Genomic DNA, 16,324 nt, shown 5'->3' on the forward strand with positions numbered 1-16,324 from the left:
ATACACAGTCTGCTAGACAAAATAAGGAAGTACAGTCAACTGTTGGAAATTAAAACTCAATTTCAATACAAGTATGACACATAAGTTTATGTTACTACAGTCTACACCTGTACATAGAGGCAACAATAGTTAACTAGCAAGAGCCCAAACAACATCTACAAGCCAACCTATATTTTTTCAAACTTATGTAGATTGTAATATAACCTAATATTCTTTAGATACTGGGTCCAACATAATATGATTCCTTGATGATATATATAAGTAGTAAATCTATGTCACTTCGGATGACTGTACATTTTACCTATTATTTCAAGTTTAAACGTCTGATAAGTTATAAATAGTCTGGCCTACTATTTTGCTGTTCTAATTTATAAACCCGTTAAAAGCAAATTCACATTTTCTGTTGAGATGGAGTCCGAAAAAGAACAATGCAAGGTGGAATATACGCATCTGGGAAAATCTGGACTAAAAGTATCAAACATATGTCTTGGTGCAATGACTTTTGGCAAGTTGGAAGAAAGTCCTATGGCGGTATGTATTTTAAATATATAAATGAATTTGGTTCTGATCAATGACAACAAAGCAGTATGCAAAAATGACCTTGCCATGTAATGAGGGTACACCTGATGTTATTAAAAACCATATATATGCATAATATAAAACGTATTTTTAAAGACCATGGGTTCAAAAGGGAGGAAACCATGTCAACTGACGAAAGTTGAAGAATTGTCTCATTGGAACTCATATATCTATTTGTGTACATAGAGCACGATATAGGATTCTAATGGGATTTATTAACACTATATTTGAAAGCTATAGCAAATGCAATTTTTGTTCAGATCGTCACATTTCACCATTTTTAAGGCCAGTTCGGATGTGTCATTTGTAGAACCAAGGATTTTTTTTTAAAAATAAGTTTTAAATCGTAAGCGATCAGTAAAGAATAAAAAAACAAAACGCTCTCCATGCACGATTCACCGGAACCGATCTGATCTGCATGGTATTTATACATCCTGACAGTCCAAATTTTAGTATAGGTCGGACGAGGAAAGTTCAAGTGCCATATATCTTATTTCGATACCCAAATTTATTTTCAAGTCACAGCATCTATATGTCAAACCTTTATTTATTGATATTTTGTTATATCTGCTGGTATTAGAAAAATTACTTGTTGTTTGCTTGATGTTCGACAGCAATTATGTTATACCTTTCAAGACGATTCCATTTATTTGAAAAATACTAAGCACAGACACATGTACTTTAACACATTTACGATTTGTTTGAGATTTTGTAGTTTCTTTGTCGAATATTTGTTAGGTCTATGAGCTTCTGTCATTTCTTGATTTTCTTGATATTATTATTAAGGAGGCTCGAGGGTATAAAAATTTCAGAAAAAAAATAAACATTTGTTTTGCATTACAAATTTAATTTGTTACCTTTTGTAATTGTTACTTTATCATATGGTACAAAAATCATTCAACACAATCACTTCGTGTTGGCCCCAGATGACTTTTAAAATGTATAGATCATTGAAAAGGTTCCAAATTATCTCCCTTTGGTGGAAAAATGCCATTTTTTGGCTTTAAAATTGAAATTTCTTTTTAAACTCATCGGTGACCTATATTTTTTAATATAATTTCCATATAAACTGTACTTAAACTAAATTATTGTAAAATTTGAGCGATTTCTGTAATAAATTTCTTTTTTTATTTCGATATTACCTTTATTTCTCCTATTACTTCAACAGAAAAAACCCACCTTTACAAAAATGTATGCTTCTTTCGACGGCAGATTGTGAGCGCAAATGAACGGTGACCCCACTTTTTTATTTTATTTTTCTATTAACTATAAGATGAAGTTTATTTATAGAAAAATATAGACAAATCCTATATAAATGATTTAGACCCGCGAACCCCCTTAAGTTGACAAAACTCGTACGAAAGGTAGATTTTTAGCTCACCTGGCCCAAAGGGCCAAGTGAGCTTTTCCCATCACTTGGCGTCCGGCGTCCGTCGTCATCGTCCATACCCAACTATATCGATCAGTCCTATTCAGGACCGATAACTCTGTCGATAGATATTATCGGGTATACAATTGTTAAAACCAGACCAATCGTATTAATATACGTCTCTGTTGGAATGTATACAAAAAACTCTCTTTTTTTTAAACAATTTAAACTTAATATCGATTCATTGTCTGGATTCAGCTTTAAATATGGAATTAAAAAATAAATAACAATAAATTCATATTCAATGATCGAAATTCATTTAAATTAAAATTTGAATCAGAATATTTCTTTGAAATAATTATAGAAACATATAAATATTTGAATGCCTTTTAAGCAAAAAATAGTTTTTAAAGAAATTTTCATAATATTCATATTTTCCTAAAGTTTATTATGAAACATACTTCTTCTGATTTGACACGGGAAGGAGAAGATATTTATTTGTACTTTTATGAAAACTTTTTTATATCACAAAATTTAAACTCTGGTAATACATGTATATGTTACAGTGAATTTGTATAATCAGTGATTATGTAGAATCCCTGAAATTCTCAGGGATTATGTAGAATCGCTGGCTAGTTTAGGGATTATATATAATCACTAAAATTTTCAGGGATTATGTATAATCACTAGAAAAAACGTCAGGGATTCTACATAATAACTGAAATGAAGAATTATTTTTATTTATAAAGAAAATGAATAAAATTGAAATTATTTATTCTATAAAATCACATAAAAACATCATTTTAAAGTAACATAAATTGTAAAATGTTAAGCACAATATATCAAAATGATAACCCAATTTTTTTCAAATGTTAGGCACACTACATGAAAATGTGAAACATAATATATCAAAATAATATGCTTCACATCTGTTAATTATTACCACAATATCCACATTTCAGAAAACCTTTTCCTGCACATACAGAATCAGAAGTGAAATAAATGTTCAGTAAAACATCTGAAGGTACCCCCCAACAAAAGATGGGAATTTGCAACCTTGAACCGGTTCAAGCAAGAAAGATACCATGTTTTGTAGTCAGGCGATATCCTTTTTCAGACTTTTTTTTAAACAATTGTCATTATGTTTTTCGGGTTTCCCTTTCCTTTTTTACCATGTGGAATTGCTATGAGAATATTACACCAAATGCAAGCTTCCTCTAAAATTTGTTTCTCTGTGTCATTCCTAAGTTCTGCCTGTTTTTTTCTATATTTAGATGCCTAAGTTCTCACAGTTTGAATGTCTTGTTTAACAAAAAAAACCCACACAAAACAGATGTTCTATAATGTTCTTCACCATTTGCTTTACATGTATCACAAATAACATGATCTGTGGATTTAAAAATAGATCATAAATAAGGCCGTTAGTTTTCTCTCGTTTGAATTGTTCTACATTGTCATTTCGGGGCCTTTTATAGCTGACTGTGCGGTATGGGCTTTGCTCATTGTTGAAGGCCGTACGGTGACCTATAGATGTTAATTTCTGTGTCATTTTGGTCTCTTGTTGACAGTTGTCTCATTGGCAATAACACCACATCTTCTTGTTTACCTGAATATTCATTTGACGCTGGCTTTTAATAAATTATAAACAATACATGTAAAGCTATTGCTATAAAGGGAATGTTAGTCTTATTAATTTTGAAGTCTTCAACTTTATCTTGAAACCAGGTGTTGGTTATATCTTTTAGACCATCCTCTGTGTTTAAAAGCAAAATTATTTCATCTGGCAAGGAATTAATGAAAGAAAAAAATATAATTTGTCTATTTTATCAAACAAAGGATCATTAAATTATTCATAATCCCTGAAATCATATTAGGGAATTTGTAGAATAATTATTAAAATGTTCAGTGATTATGTAAAATCACTGGTCATTTCCAGGGATTATATATAATTACTAATGATTTTAGTGATTCTACATATTCCCTGAAAAATCAGGGATTCTACATAATCCCTGATTATACAAATTCACTGTAACATATACACACTGACAGGATGTTAAATGTCACCTGGTTGCTTTTGGGTTGCACGTCTACCTGACAATATATTATGATGTAACATTATAACCCTAGTTAGATTTCACCTGTTCGGTCAAGGAATGAAATTTTAAAGGTATAGAATATTTATCTATTATAATTGGACATTGATTTTTTTTCTCTTAGGATAAAAACATTTTTTTTGGTTCTAAAAGGAATGTATAAATATATTTCTAAAGTAAGATAAAACATACAGAAAACTTGAAAAACACCTTTAAAAAAAGAAGAGAATTTTTTTTATTATTGATATTGTAAACTATTTTCTGGTAACAGTATCTCCTGGATGAATATCTATCAAAATAAATGTTCCCGTGTCACACTTAAAAAATAATTTTTTTTTTATTTAGAAATTTTGAAATCAATGATATCGAAATATCACTAAAGGAAAATAACAGAAACATCAGAGATTCTTTATGAAAAATTAAATATAATCTAGAAGTCTTACTATAGAAATCATTGATTTGATGCAACATTCCCATATGATACATCAGCCGCCATTTTGAAAAATCTCGGAAAATTCCCTTTTTTAAATCGATGTTTGACCGAATTTGCCCTGAAATTAAACTGCTTTAAGTAGTATTCCTCGCCAGCTATATGTTTGAATATACTTAATCGATTTGCAAAGTTTGTGTTTTATTTACAGAATTTCTTTATTTGATGTAAAAGTAGACATGGGTATCGGTAATTTAGCATTGAGTCAACGGAGAAATGACGAGAAAAAGTGAATGTTTTACGATCCCGATTTGACCGAATTTAATCAAAAATTAAACTGTTAGGACCAACATTGTTTGATAGAAATATGTTTGAATATCAAGGATTGATTTGCAAAAGTAAGAAAACGGATCAGGTTTATGAGAAAATTAAACTTTATTGAAGCATATATGCATTTTATATCGGGAAATATAATACAAAATGGCGGCCATTATACGTCACAAAAGTCACGTGATGTCTAACTTAGTTGGATATGCGTCGTCCGTCGTCGTCGTCCGTCGTCGTTAACTTTTACAAAATTCTTCTCCTCTGAAACTACTGGGCCAAATTTAACCAAACTTGGCCACAATCATCATTAAGGTATCTAGTTTAGAAAATGTGTGGCGTGACCCGGCCAACCAACCAAGATGGCCGCCATGACTAAAAATAGAACATAGGGGTAAAATGCAGTTTTTGGCTTATAACTCAAAAACCAAAGCATTTAGAGCAAATTTGATAGGAAATGAAATTGTTTATTAGGTGAAGATCTGTCTGCACTTAAATTTTAAGATGAATCAGATAATTGATTGTTAAGTTGCTGCCCCTGAATTGGTAATTTTAAGGAAATTTGGCCGTTTTTTTGTTATTATTTTGAATATTATTATAGTTAAGAATAAACTGTAAACAGCAATAATGTACAGCAAAGTAAGACCTAAAAATAAGTTAACGTGACCAAAATGGTCAATTGACCCCCTTAGGAGTTATTGCCCTTTATAGTCAATTTTTTACAATTTTCATAAAATTTGTAAATTTTCACTGAAACTACTGGGCCAAGTTCATTAAAGATAGAGATAATTGTAAGCAGCAAGAATGTTTAATAAAGTAAGATCTACAAACACATCACCATCACCAAAACACAATTTTATTGCCCTTTATAGTCAATTTTTAACAATTTTCATAAAATTTGTAAATTTTCACTTGAATTTTCACTGAAACTACTGGGCCAAGTTCATTAAAGATAGAGATAATTGTAAGCAGCAAGAATGTTTAGTAAAGTAAGATCTACAAACACATCACCATCACCAAAACACAATTTTGTCATGTGTCTGTTTAATATTCACATACACCAAGGTGAGCGACACAGGCTCTTTAGAGCCTCTAGTTTTTATTTTAGGAAGCAAAAAGTTCTAAGATTAAGCAGTGTTTCACGATTTAATGTGAACAAATGCATAAAAGACTTACTATATGCATGATCTTAGTAACTGTATTTCGCAGCGAATCATTCTCGCAGAAAAATGTCCATTTTGATCTGCAGTGGCGTTCAAGCATGTATATTTGTATGTTTTAGATTTTTTCATGCCCAACACAGGCAGACGAAGAAAAGGCTCATGGTATAATGGACCGTTTTGTGGACCTTGGTGGTAACTTCATCGACACAGCAAATATTTACTGTAGGGGACAATCGGAACACATTGTAGGAACATGGCTTAAAAAGTAAAGAATGGCATACTTATTATGTCGTTATGAAAAGTATCGTGTACCATGGTTCAGTTATTTATGTTCTCGTTTTAAAATAACATAATTACACAATAATAAACAAATGAACTTACTCTCAGACAAAACAACATTGTCCTATATCACATACATTATTGATCGGCAACAAGACTCGAAACAAAACTTTATATAAAATGGCGACTAAGGACATTTGGTAGTATCTTAGATATAAACAATTTAAAGTTTAACATATATTGTAGAATGTTGACTATATGCTGACATTTTGGTGCTTTTATGCACAGTAGGTAAATGGGGCATTAAGTGTAACCCTTGACTTTCCATCCGTCTTTCCATCTATCTGTCCGTCCCAGACAGAGTTCGAATTTGGGAAGTGAGTCACTTTCGGTTCTAGAGTTATGCGCCTTTATAACCAAAACTTGGAAAATTGCATATGTATTCGTTTCCGCAATCTAACTTAATTTTTGCTCTTCCAAATTTTATGAAACTCATATACAAAGCTGATTACCATACCCAGCAAACAGACTTAGAATTTTGGCAGTGAATCACTTACTGTTCCAGAATTATGCCCCATTATAACTTAAAAAATTGAAATTGAAATTGAAAATCGTTTCCGCACTCTAACTAAGTTTTACTCAGCCAAGTTTGATAAAACTCTCACACATTGTTAAAACCATGACTAGTACTCACTGACAGAATTCGAATATGGGTAGTGAATCAAATACGGTTCTAGAAGACTGCCCCTTTATAAATTGGGTTCGTTTTTACACTCTATCTTAAGTTAGAACATACTCACCCTTTCTCGTCCAATGAAAAGTCAGTTTTTTGCCTACTAATTTTCATAGTACATGGTTTTCCATGCACTATGAAATGCTTTACATGAATGACTTTTCATTGTCAGTTAATTATGAAAGTGAACTCTTAATAGCTGCACTAACGAAGTGTACAATCCCCTATGGCATTTCCCTTGGGATTAAAGATGAAAGAGCAAAGATTAAAATAGAAACATCTTGAATTTCATGCATTTTCTTATGGTACACATATATAGAATACACAAAATAAATAATTGGAAAGGATAAATAAAATGATATTTTTTTTAATTCATATACCTTACATTTGAGGGAATTGTTTTCTTTCTCTTTCAAAAAACACAATGCCAGACTGCTGATATATAAAGCAAAGGATTGTTTTCGGAGAAACACAATACATTTAAATTTATCAATAAAAAGTAAGCATTTAATGTTGAATGATCTCAATTCAAATATTCATACAGAGAGTTTTATATTTATAAAATAAAAAAAATTTCAGAAAGGGGATTATATAACACTGTGTTGCTTTTTAAAATAAAAATAATCTAAAGATATATAGGTATTATATTTTACCTGAAGCAGAAGAAAAACAATTTATCCTTCACAAACTATGTCAGTGCTATTTCATTTCATCCATTGAAATGATCATTACCTATGTTTTATATTTAGTTCATTATAAAAAGTGAACTCTTATTTAGGTTTGAATATTACAATGGGAAAGGATAGTTTTGTAAGGTCACTCGAAAGTGTGAACATGTGCTAAATTGGTCAGACAATACTTGGTCATGTTTTATGAAGATTTAAGCCCTCGGCTTCGCCTTGGGCTTAAATCTTCATAAAACATGCCTCGGCTTCGCCTTGGGCTTAAATCTTCATAAAACATGACCAAGTTCGCCGAGGGCTTAAATCTTCATAAAACATGACCAAGTTCGCCGAGGGCTTAAATCTTCATAAAACATGACCAAGTATTGTCTAACCTATAATTTTCCTCATTTAAATTTTATGAAACTATTACGCAATGCTAAAACCATAAAAAGCAGACAGAGTTCGAATTCGGGTAGTGATTCACTTACGGTTCTTTAGAGTTATGCTCATTTATAACTTCGAAAATAGTAATTTATTTCGTGTCTGCACTCTGAACGTTAATTAGTTTGACTAAGGCCAAGAACAACAACACGCAGACAGAGTTCAAATTCGGTTGTGAGTCATTTACTATTCTAGAATTATGCCCCTTTCCGATCTTGGAATATTGAAAAGTGTGAACGGGGACAATCGCGACCTCAGACACATTCTTCTCTTATTTTCATTTTTGTGTGTGTCGTAAGGTTGCTATCGCATTGACGGAAGCCTTACAACTACTTTAGGAACGATTTAGTCCAAAAGAAATATTTTAAAGATTTTATTTGCTTCAAGCATATATGAATCGAAAAATTGAAATAGCATTTCGCTAATAGCAATAATTATTTGATTTACAGTTTAAAATACTTCAGAATTCAAATATGTTCTGCTGCAGGATTTTAAGTCGACCATTGAAAGTCTGAAGCAATTATCTTAAGACAAGTGATAAAAAAAATGTAATACAAATATGTCATGAAATTGATACTAAATTGTTTTTATCATTTTATTTAAGGAAGTCCAGGGACAATGTTGTTGTGGCGACGAAATGTCGTTTCTCTATGTCGACGGAGCCAAACGACCAGGGACTCAGTAGACGACACATTATCAAATGTTGTGAAGACAGTCTTGAACGTTTGCAGACAAACTATATAGATCTTTATCAGGTATAAGGCATTGATTGTTAACTTAACTTATTCACATAACACATATAAAGCATACCATAACTTGCGTTTGGCATATGATTTTTTTCTTTTTTTCATTTTCTTCTTTTCCTTCTTTGGTGTTGGCCAACGCAACATTTTTAACTTTTAGATATCAGACATGATTACATATTGCCAAACACCTCTTTTTTCTTCTTCAAGTTGCAAACTTGAGCTAATGTTAAGAATAGACATGGAATTTATTGAATCTGCATGAGGTCAACAATTTCTGTGGATTTGTTGATGTTTTGAAAAAAATATATATATTTGTAAACATTGTAGACAGTCCCACCTCAAACACAATCAAAGCTCAACTTAACTGGATCTCAAAATATACCCAATATTGAACTAACGTCAAGTATCGCGCGTCTGTTTACAGTAGATATGTGCTTAAGCTAGATAAACTTTTGAAGGCTTATTCATGGTAAATAAATGTTTATTTTGACTGAATCCGTTACATGTTTCATTCGTTTCGCGTCCAAAGGTTGAATTAATGTCTCAGACGAATTAGACTAGTTTTTGGCAAAGCGAACATTTTTGATATTAGAATATTGTTGAATTAAATTTTTCAAAGGACCTTTATATAAATCTTAAGTGAACACTATCTGTATCAATATAAAACATTGTACGTGATTTTGTAGATTGTTTGAACGGTATGATTTATTTAATGTAGTTTGCATGTTGTGAGTCAGCAGTTCCACTTAGGCTCTATGCAGTGTGGATTAAGGGCAGGTGCGCGAGTCCCCTTAATTAAACACAAATATATTGCAACATGATTATCGAATAATTCTGCGCCTCTAGTGTTCATTGTCCTCTCAACGTAATGTAGTGATCGATTATGAGTGAAGTACAGCTACTAGAATAGTATTACATGAAAATTAAAAAAAATATATTTCAAACATTCTGGTTAAAATTCTCGTAGTCTCACACTCACAGGCACTTGTCTGTATATAGGTTAAAAAAATCAGAGACGAAGTACAGGTGGCCTCTTTTCCCCAACTTCCGATGCAAGAGCTGCGTCCTTTGTTTTTTATGTTGTATTTCAAGTTCATATATAATTGCTCATTTTACTCTCTATTGGTTTAATGAGTAGACACATATGTGGGACGATGCTACACCAATTGAAGAAACACTCAGGACTCTTGATGATCTGGTCAGGTGTGGAAAGATTCGATATCTTGGAGTTTCAAATTTGCTGGGATGGCAAACACAGAAAGTTGTTGATTATAGCAAGTTTATGGGATTGACGGGTTTTATAAGCATGCAGGTATGTACATAGCAAATATCAATTATATTTCAAACATAGCAAATACGTTTGTTCAATACTTGATGTATGCTTCAAGTCGCAAAGATACGTATTAAAGGAGGCGATTGTACATAACATGCGGTCACATTTTATGTAAACCTTGAAAATATACTCGAGAAATTTAAAACACAAAAACAATCCTGCATGGCTCTTCATGTTGTCGTCTGTTTATGTGGTTCATAAGTGTTTCTCGTTTTTCGTTGTTATATAGATTAGACCGTTGGTTTTCCAGTTTGAATGGTTTTACACTAGTAATTTTTGGGGCCCTTTATAGCTTGCTGTTCGGTGTGAGCCAAAGCTCCATGTTGAAGGCCGTACTTTGACCTGTAATGGTTTTCTTTTATAAATTGTTACTTGGATGGAGAGTTGTCTCATTGGCACTCGTACCACATCTTCCTATATCTATCTTCATGTTGTGTTTGAGCTAGGAAATTTAAAATGGTAGTGTACTCTACAAGCAATAATTGAAAATCGCATACGATATACATGTTTTCAATTTACGTCGTCAAATGTACGCATATTTCCAAAATTCATAACCATACAAAATGAAAACTAGTTCGTTACAAAATTTGACAAAAAGAATTCTCTCATTTAAGACAGAAATAAAAGTTAGGTTGCAACTCCGTTTTACAAAATTTACACGAAAATGTGTTTGATTGTTTTGCTTAGGTCTTTTTGTTTTGAAGGTTTCCAGCCGCTTTACCTTTTTGTTTAATACAAAAAATGTCTTTCTATAACATGCGCCTGATGAGGTTTATAACATGAGCCTGATGAGGTCTATAACATGCGCCTGATGAGGTTGAATGGCACATTTTTATCATCTACATTCCAAAACTTTTTTTTCTCAAGAAATTTACAATCAAACAATTTATGACTATTTCTCCTCTCCACGCACAATCGGGTGAATGGTCGAGATGTGCCTTAAACTCTTATTGCTATCAGTTCTATGAGATGGGTAGATGTGTACCTCAATTAAGACGAGATAAATGAAACTGGGAATTTTAGGACTTTGATGGGAATGTACTTCAGCTGTCAAATTGCTATGACATTAGGAGTAAGAAATATTATTTAGATTAGGTTAATCGCCCCAAAAAAAAACTATAAGATGCATGTTTTTCTCTGAAATTTATTTGGTCTACAAGAATAGTATGAAATTCATACTACATGCAAAATTTTGTAACATGTTTGATTTTTGTTTTTTTGTATTTTTTCAGCAACAATACAACTTGTTAGTTCGACATCCGGAATTGGAAGAATTCCAAGTCTGTAAGAACGAAGGACTTGGTGTTTTACCATGGAGCCCTTTAAGAAGGTATTTATATATTAATTTATATGTTGATGAAATAGTGAGTTTTTGTTAAATATAAAAAAGTGTTTAGAATGAAATTCAAAACAGTGTGGCTGTGGCCTTTGATTGACACATTAAATTCATCCATTGACTGGGACAATTTACGTGAACGTTTGTCTGTAACGACCACTGTTCACGACGTACCTACGATACACATTTAAACTGTGGGGCCACCAAAGGTTTCTTAACGCCTTTAATTATAAAATAATTCGAAAAATTAATCAGGAATAACCTTTATGTTTTGATTTATATAATTGATATAAATAAAAAAACATCGTGTTATTTCTGATTAATTTTTCGAATTACTTTATTAAGGTGTTGAGTACCTTTGGTGACCCCATAGTTTAAGTGTCTTTAAAAAGTACATAATGATCAGTGGTCGTTACATACAAACGTTCACCTAAATTGTCCCAGTCAATGGATGAATTTAATGTGTCAATCAATGGCCACAGCCACACTGTTTTGAATTTCATTCTATTTAAAATTTGGGAACTTAGTCATTTATAGACTGCTCTAATCTGCATGTATATGTTGTATCAATCGCGCCAGTTTTAAGATTTTACTACTAAACGTCTCGTTGGAGTCCATATATTTCAAATTACCGCCTAATTCAACTATATAAACGTCATAGATAACAAGAACTGGGTCAGGATCCCTAATAGACCTTGCGATGAGGAGCGATGAGGAACTCAGATGATGTAATTAAAAAACAATATTAGTCCGCCATACAATTGTGGATGCTGTGATTTTAAAAATGGACATAAATGAACAATAAGAACTGTTTTATAGAGCTGATGTGATGAGAAAAGAAATATGTAGATTTGACCTGAAATAAATTATTAGAAAGGACAATTTTTTTATTGAGTTTTATGATCAAAATTTTGGGATTATTTCATGTGGAGAGTGACATTTTTCACCATCTTCCGGGGTCCAACAATTTGCGAAAAAAGTAATCTCACTTGCCACCCCGAAAATTTAACCAGACATGTATAAATGTATCAGCTTCGATATGAGCCATCATACATGTTCAAGTAAACGATATGGACTGAGCAACGGAGGAAAACGTTACCATTACCGCCTATGTAGAATTAATTAAAAATGTTGACCCAACTATCAGTTTAAAAAAGATATCCGACGTATTTAAATTTGAGTATATGTTTAAAACTATCATTTCGATAACCTTCAGAAGCACAATGACTTAATGATGCAGGACCTCTTTAATTAAATCTTCAGTATTCTCGGTCCTCGTATCTTTCTGTTTACATTCACCAAAACCACGCGGAAATCTCACATGCGTAGGTGCGTTCTAAAAGTCATGTACGTTCGTACAACAAAGTTTATATTAAAAATTATATAATTGTCCCGAATAAACAGCTGTCATGGATGCAAGAGCTATTGGAGAAACAATTATTTTAATTAAATATAAATCTTTGTAAGATCTAGTTCAAATATTTATAGTTTTTCACTAGCTTTCCATCACGATATAATTAACGAGACGTTTTTTTCAAACACAACCAAATCACCCACCATGACAGCATTTTGTCCAATCACAGAAAGGATTTTCGAGCATGCGTATTCTGTTGCCATAGTTAAGCGTCCTTAAGTTCAAAGGGCACAAACCGAAACTATACCGACTACGTCGGAAAAATGTTGCTTCACAGCACAGGCACTCGTCTCAGATTTTTTTCCCCTTTATGCCTTTATATGTTATATTAAGGTATATAGGAATTTTTTTCTGAGACAAGTGCCTGTGCTTCACAGGTATTCATTTACCTTCAAATCGGAAGCAGAGTAAAAAAAACCAGGCGCGAATGAAAATAAGGAAAGATACGTACAAACGTTTTGTTTCCAAACATGGAACACATAATAATATATTAATTTTGTCTTAAAGTGGTATGCTCACTGGAAAATACAAACGAGATGAAAAGATGGACCCAAAGAGTGGCCGTTTAGGTTATGATTTTGAAAAGAATTCCCAGGCTTCCTATTGGACGAAATATGCTAAGGACACTTACTGGGATATTATGGCAGTTGTAGAAAAAGTAGCAAAGACAAACGGTAAACACATTTACCTTATTGTTATTTTGTTCCCATTTATAATTAGTTTAATTCTTTATAAAGCAATGTATTATTGATTGGTTTTTTTTTATTGATTTCATATAAAAAAAGACTATCTGGCTTTCAGTACTCTTTTGTTTCGAGCTACATAATTACGATTAACATTACAATCAAACAATTCAATATATAACAAAATTGGAAATATTAAAAATGTCATAAAATATAGGAAAACATACTGTAATATATGCTCACTAGACAACCAGCAATCTAAGGGCATACGATACGGTTACAGGGGAGGTAATGACGTTGCTAACGTAAATTGTAATTTCACGACGTCAAACTATGACTTATCGGGAAAAGATGCAGTTTCGGCTGATTTTTATCATTCAAACTTATTTAACTTGAAAACGAGTTCATGGACCCCTCTTTTTTAAAATGCCATTTGGTTTGATTACGCGAGAAGATTATGTGTGCCAATTTTCATGAAAACGTAAATAGTGCAATTTTTTTAAAATTTGATAAATATACAGCAAAAAATGATGTTTTTTTTCTACATTCATGAACATTTGATATAATAAATATGAGTTATTTCTGAATAAAAAAATGTATAAATTTTTAGAATACTGATAACATACAGAAATTACAAATTATTTAACAAAAAACAATTTGTGTTTATCTTTTAAAACAAAAAAGTTATGGCTTTCTTTCGAAAGCGAAAATACGGCCACAAATCCGAATTTTGAGCAAATATAAAAAATTTCTACCTCATTTTATTAAAAAAGTAGCACATGAAAGTATATTTTTTATTACATATTTAATTTAATAAGTTAAAAAATAGCCTATATGGAAATTTTCATCAAACTGTAAATACGGGATCAAAACTGTATCGTATGCCCTTAAGAGACAACCGGGTGATACATCATGATGCCATTTTGATTTCCATCTGAAAATGGCAAGATATGAACTCCTACAAAAACAAAATGAAGAATAAAACAAAACATCATTTATTGTATTTTCTTAATTCAGGTAAAACAGCGGCACAGATAGCGTTGCGATGGCTGTTGCAGAAAGACGTCGTATCATCTGTAATAATCGGTGCCACATCAATTAAACAGTTAGAGGAAAATATGTCTGTAGGAACTGGCTGGAGCATTTCTAAAGAAGATGTAGGTTTAATTTTTTTTATGCAAAGTCGGTACTATAGGTTCCAAATAAAAATAAAGAAATAATGGTATGTTAGTTAGAAATCAGAATAATAAACAAAAGTCCCACCCAGCTGTACACATATACTGGCCTGTACATGCTTGTTGTTCAAATATAAGAATAAGAAGATGTGACATGATTACCAATAAGACAACTGCCCACCAGAGACCAATAGGCATAGAAGTTAACAGCTTTAGGTCAAATTCTAAGCATATACTGGTGTCTATAGTTCTTCAAAGCATTACTGGTATGTACACATTGTTACTTGGATGAAGAGTTGTCTCATTGGCACTCATACCACATCTTCTTATTTATACATATATCATATATTTATGTCACAGAGACAATTACTTGTAATAAGTACTAGTATCATGTATAGACCAGTATATGCTTTGAAGAACTAGCTTGTAAAAAAGTTAACAATTATAGGTCAAAGTACGACCTTCAACACGGGAAGCATTGGCTCACACCGAACAGCAAGCTATAAAAGCACCCAAAGTGACTTTTAAACAACCGGACAAAAACACGTAGTTGTAATGCTTTAAAGTTATCAGAAACCATTTGAAAGATATGACAGCATAAACATAACATGACATGTATGTTCATCAATACTAACAAGATAATTAAGTAAAACATTTTTTGTGAAAATTGTTAATTTTATATCCTCTCTTTATTCATACGCTAGTACTGTGCAAATTAACAATAACAAACTTGAATAATATAAGAGATGGTAAAGGGATAAATACGGAGGCGTACAGGCGAAATTAACCCAAAAAAATACTTTAATTTTGTGAAGTTCGGATACTGGATGCATCGTGTTCAAATAGATTATGTAATATAAAATGTTCTAGTGAATTTGAATCATATGATATCAATCAATACTGAAATCGTGAGATTTTATTTTAAAATGTAAATTCAAGGCTCATGAAAATTAATTTCTGTTTTCAGATGGAGACATTAGATGAAGCTTCAAAACCAGAAAGTGCGAGCAGTTACCCATATGAAATGTCGAGGTTGGGAAATACATCACGTGTAAACAAATTTATTCTAAAACCAGTCGTCGCAAATCTCTTATAAAACTGAGATGTTTCTTAAGGTTTACGTGATCGTAGTTTCTAGCTGCGTGCTGATTTACGTGTGTGTATCCACGACTAACCTCATGTTTGTGAGATATTTGAAAGACGAGAAATGATTGAATATGATTTATGTTATAGTCATTGATTAACATAGTTTCCTTTGTATAAAAAGACTGTGTATACTTTAACATGTTAAACAAACAATTTGTACATTTTAATAAAATAATGTCGCTTTTCTTACGCCATTTCCAGTTTGTTTACCGTTATGGAATATACGTTTCACAGATGATAGCGGATATGTTCTTTATGTCGTTACTACAATCCCGTCCCCTTTTCCGGACGACTGCCAAGACATTTTCCCGTTGAGATGTTACAATCAATCCATAGAGCAAGCATCACAGATGATTTACATTTATCATTGGGTACATGGCAATGTTCTAAGCGACACGTACATGCAGGTCGTAAA

The 16,324-nt window shown here is 32.0% G+C and overlaps 1 protein-coding gene across 1 annotated transcript; it reads left to right on the top strand.

The window, feature by feature from the left end:
- The first annotated feature begins 346 nt into the window (after window positions 1-346).
- Window positions 347-16,098, top strand: LOC143067696 (1-deoxyxylulose-5-phosphate synthase YajO-like). Its single transcript, XM_076241166.1, has 8 exons — window positions 347-531; window positions 6,078-6,223; window positions 8,681-8,831; window positions 9,961-10,134; window positions 11,388-11,485; window positions 13,413-13,579; window positions 14,606-14,745; window positions 15,731-16,098. Exons 1-8 carry the CDS (start codon window positions 409-411, stop codon window positions 15,857-15,859), a joined length of 1,128 nt encoding a protein of 375 aa, XP_076097281.1. The 5' UTR covers window positions 347-408; the 3' UTR covers window positions 15,860-16,098.
- The last annotated feature ends 226 nt before the right edge of the window (window positions 16,099-16,324 follow it).

Source organism: Mytilus galloprovincialis, chromosome 3 (assembly GCF_965363235.1).
Source record: "Mytilus galloprovincialis chromosome 3, xbMytGall1.hap1.1, whole genome shotgun sequence".
Classification (NCBI taxonomy): domain Eukaryota; kingdom Metazoa; phylum Mollusca; class Bivalvia; order Mytilida; family Mytilidae; genus Mytilus; species Mytilus galloprovincialis.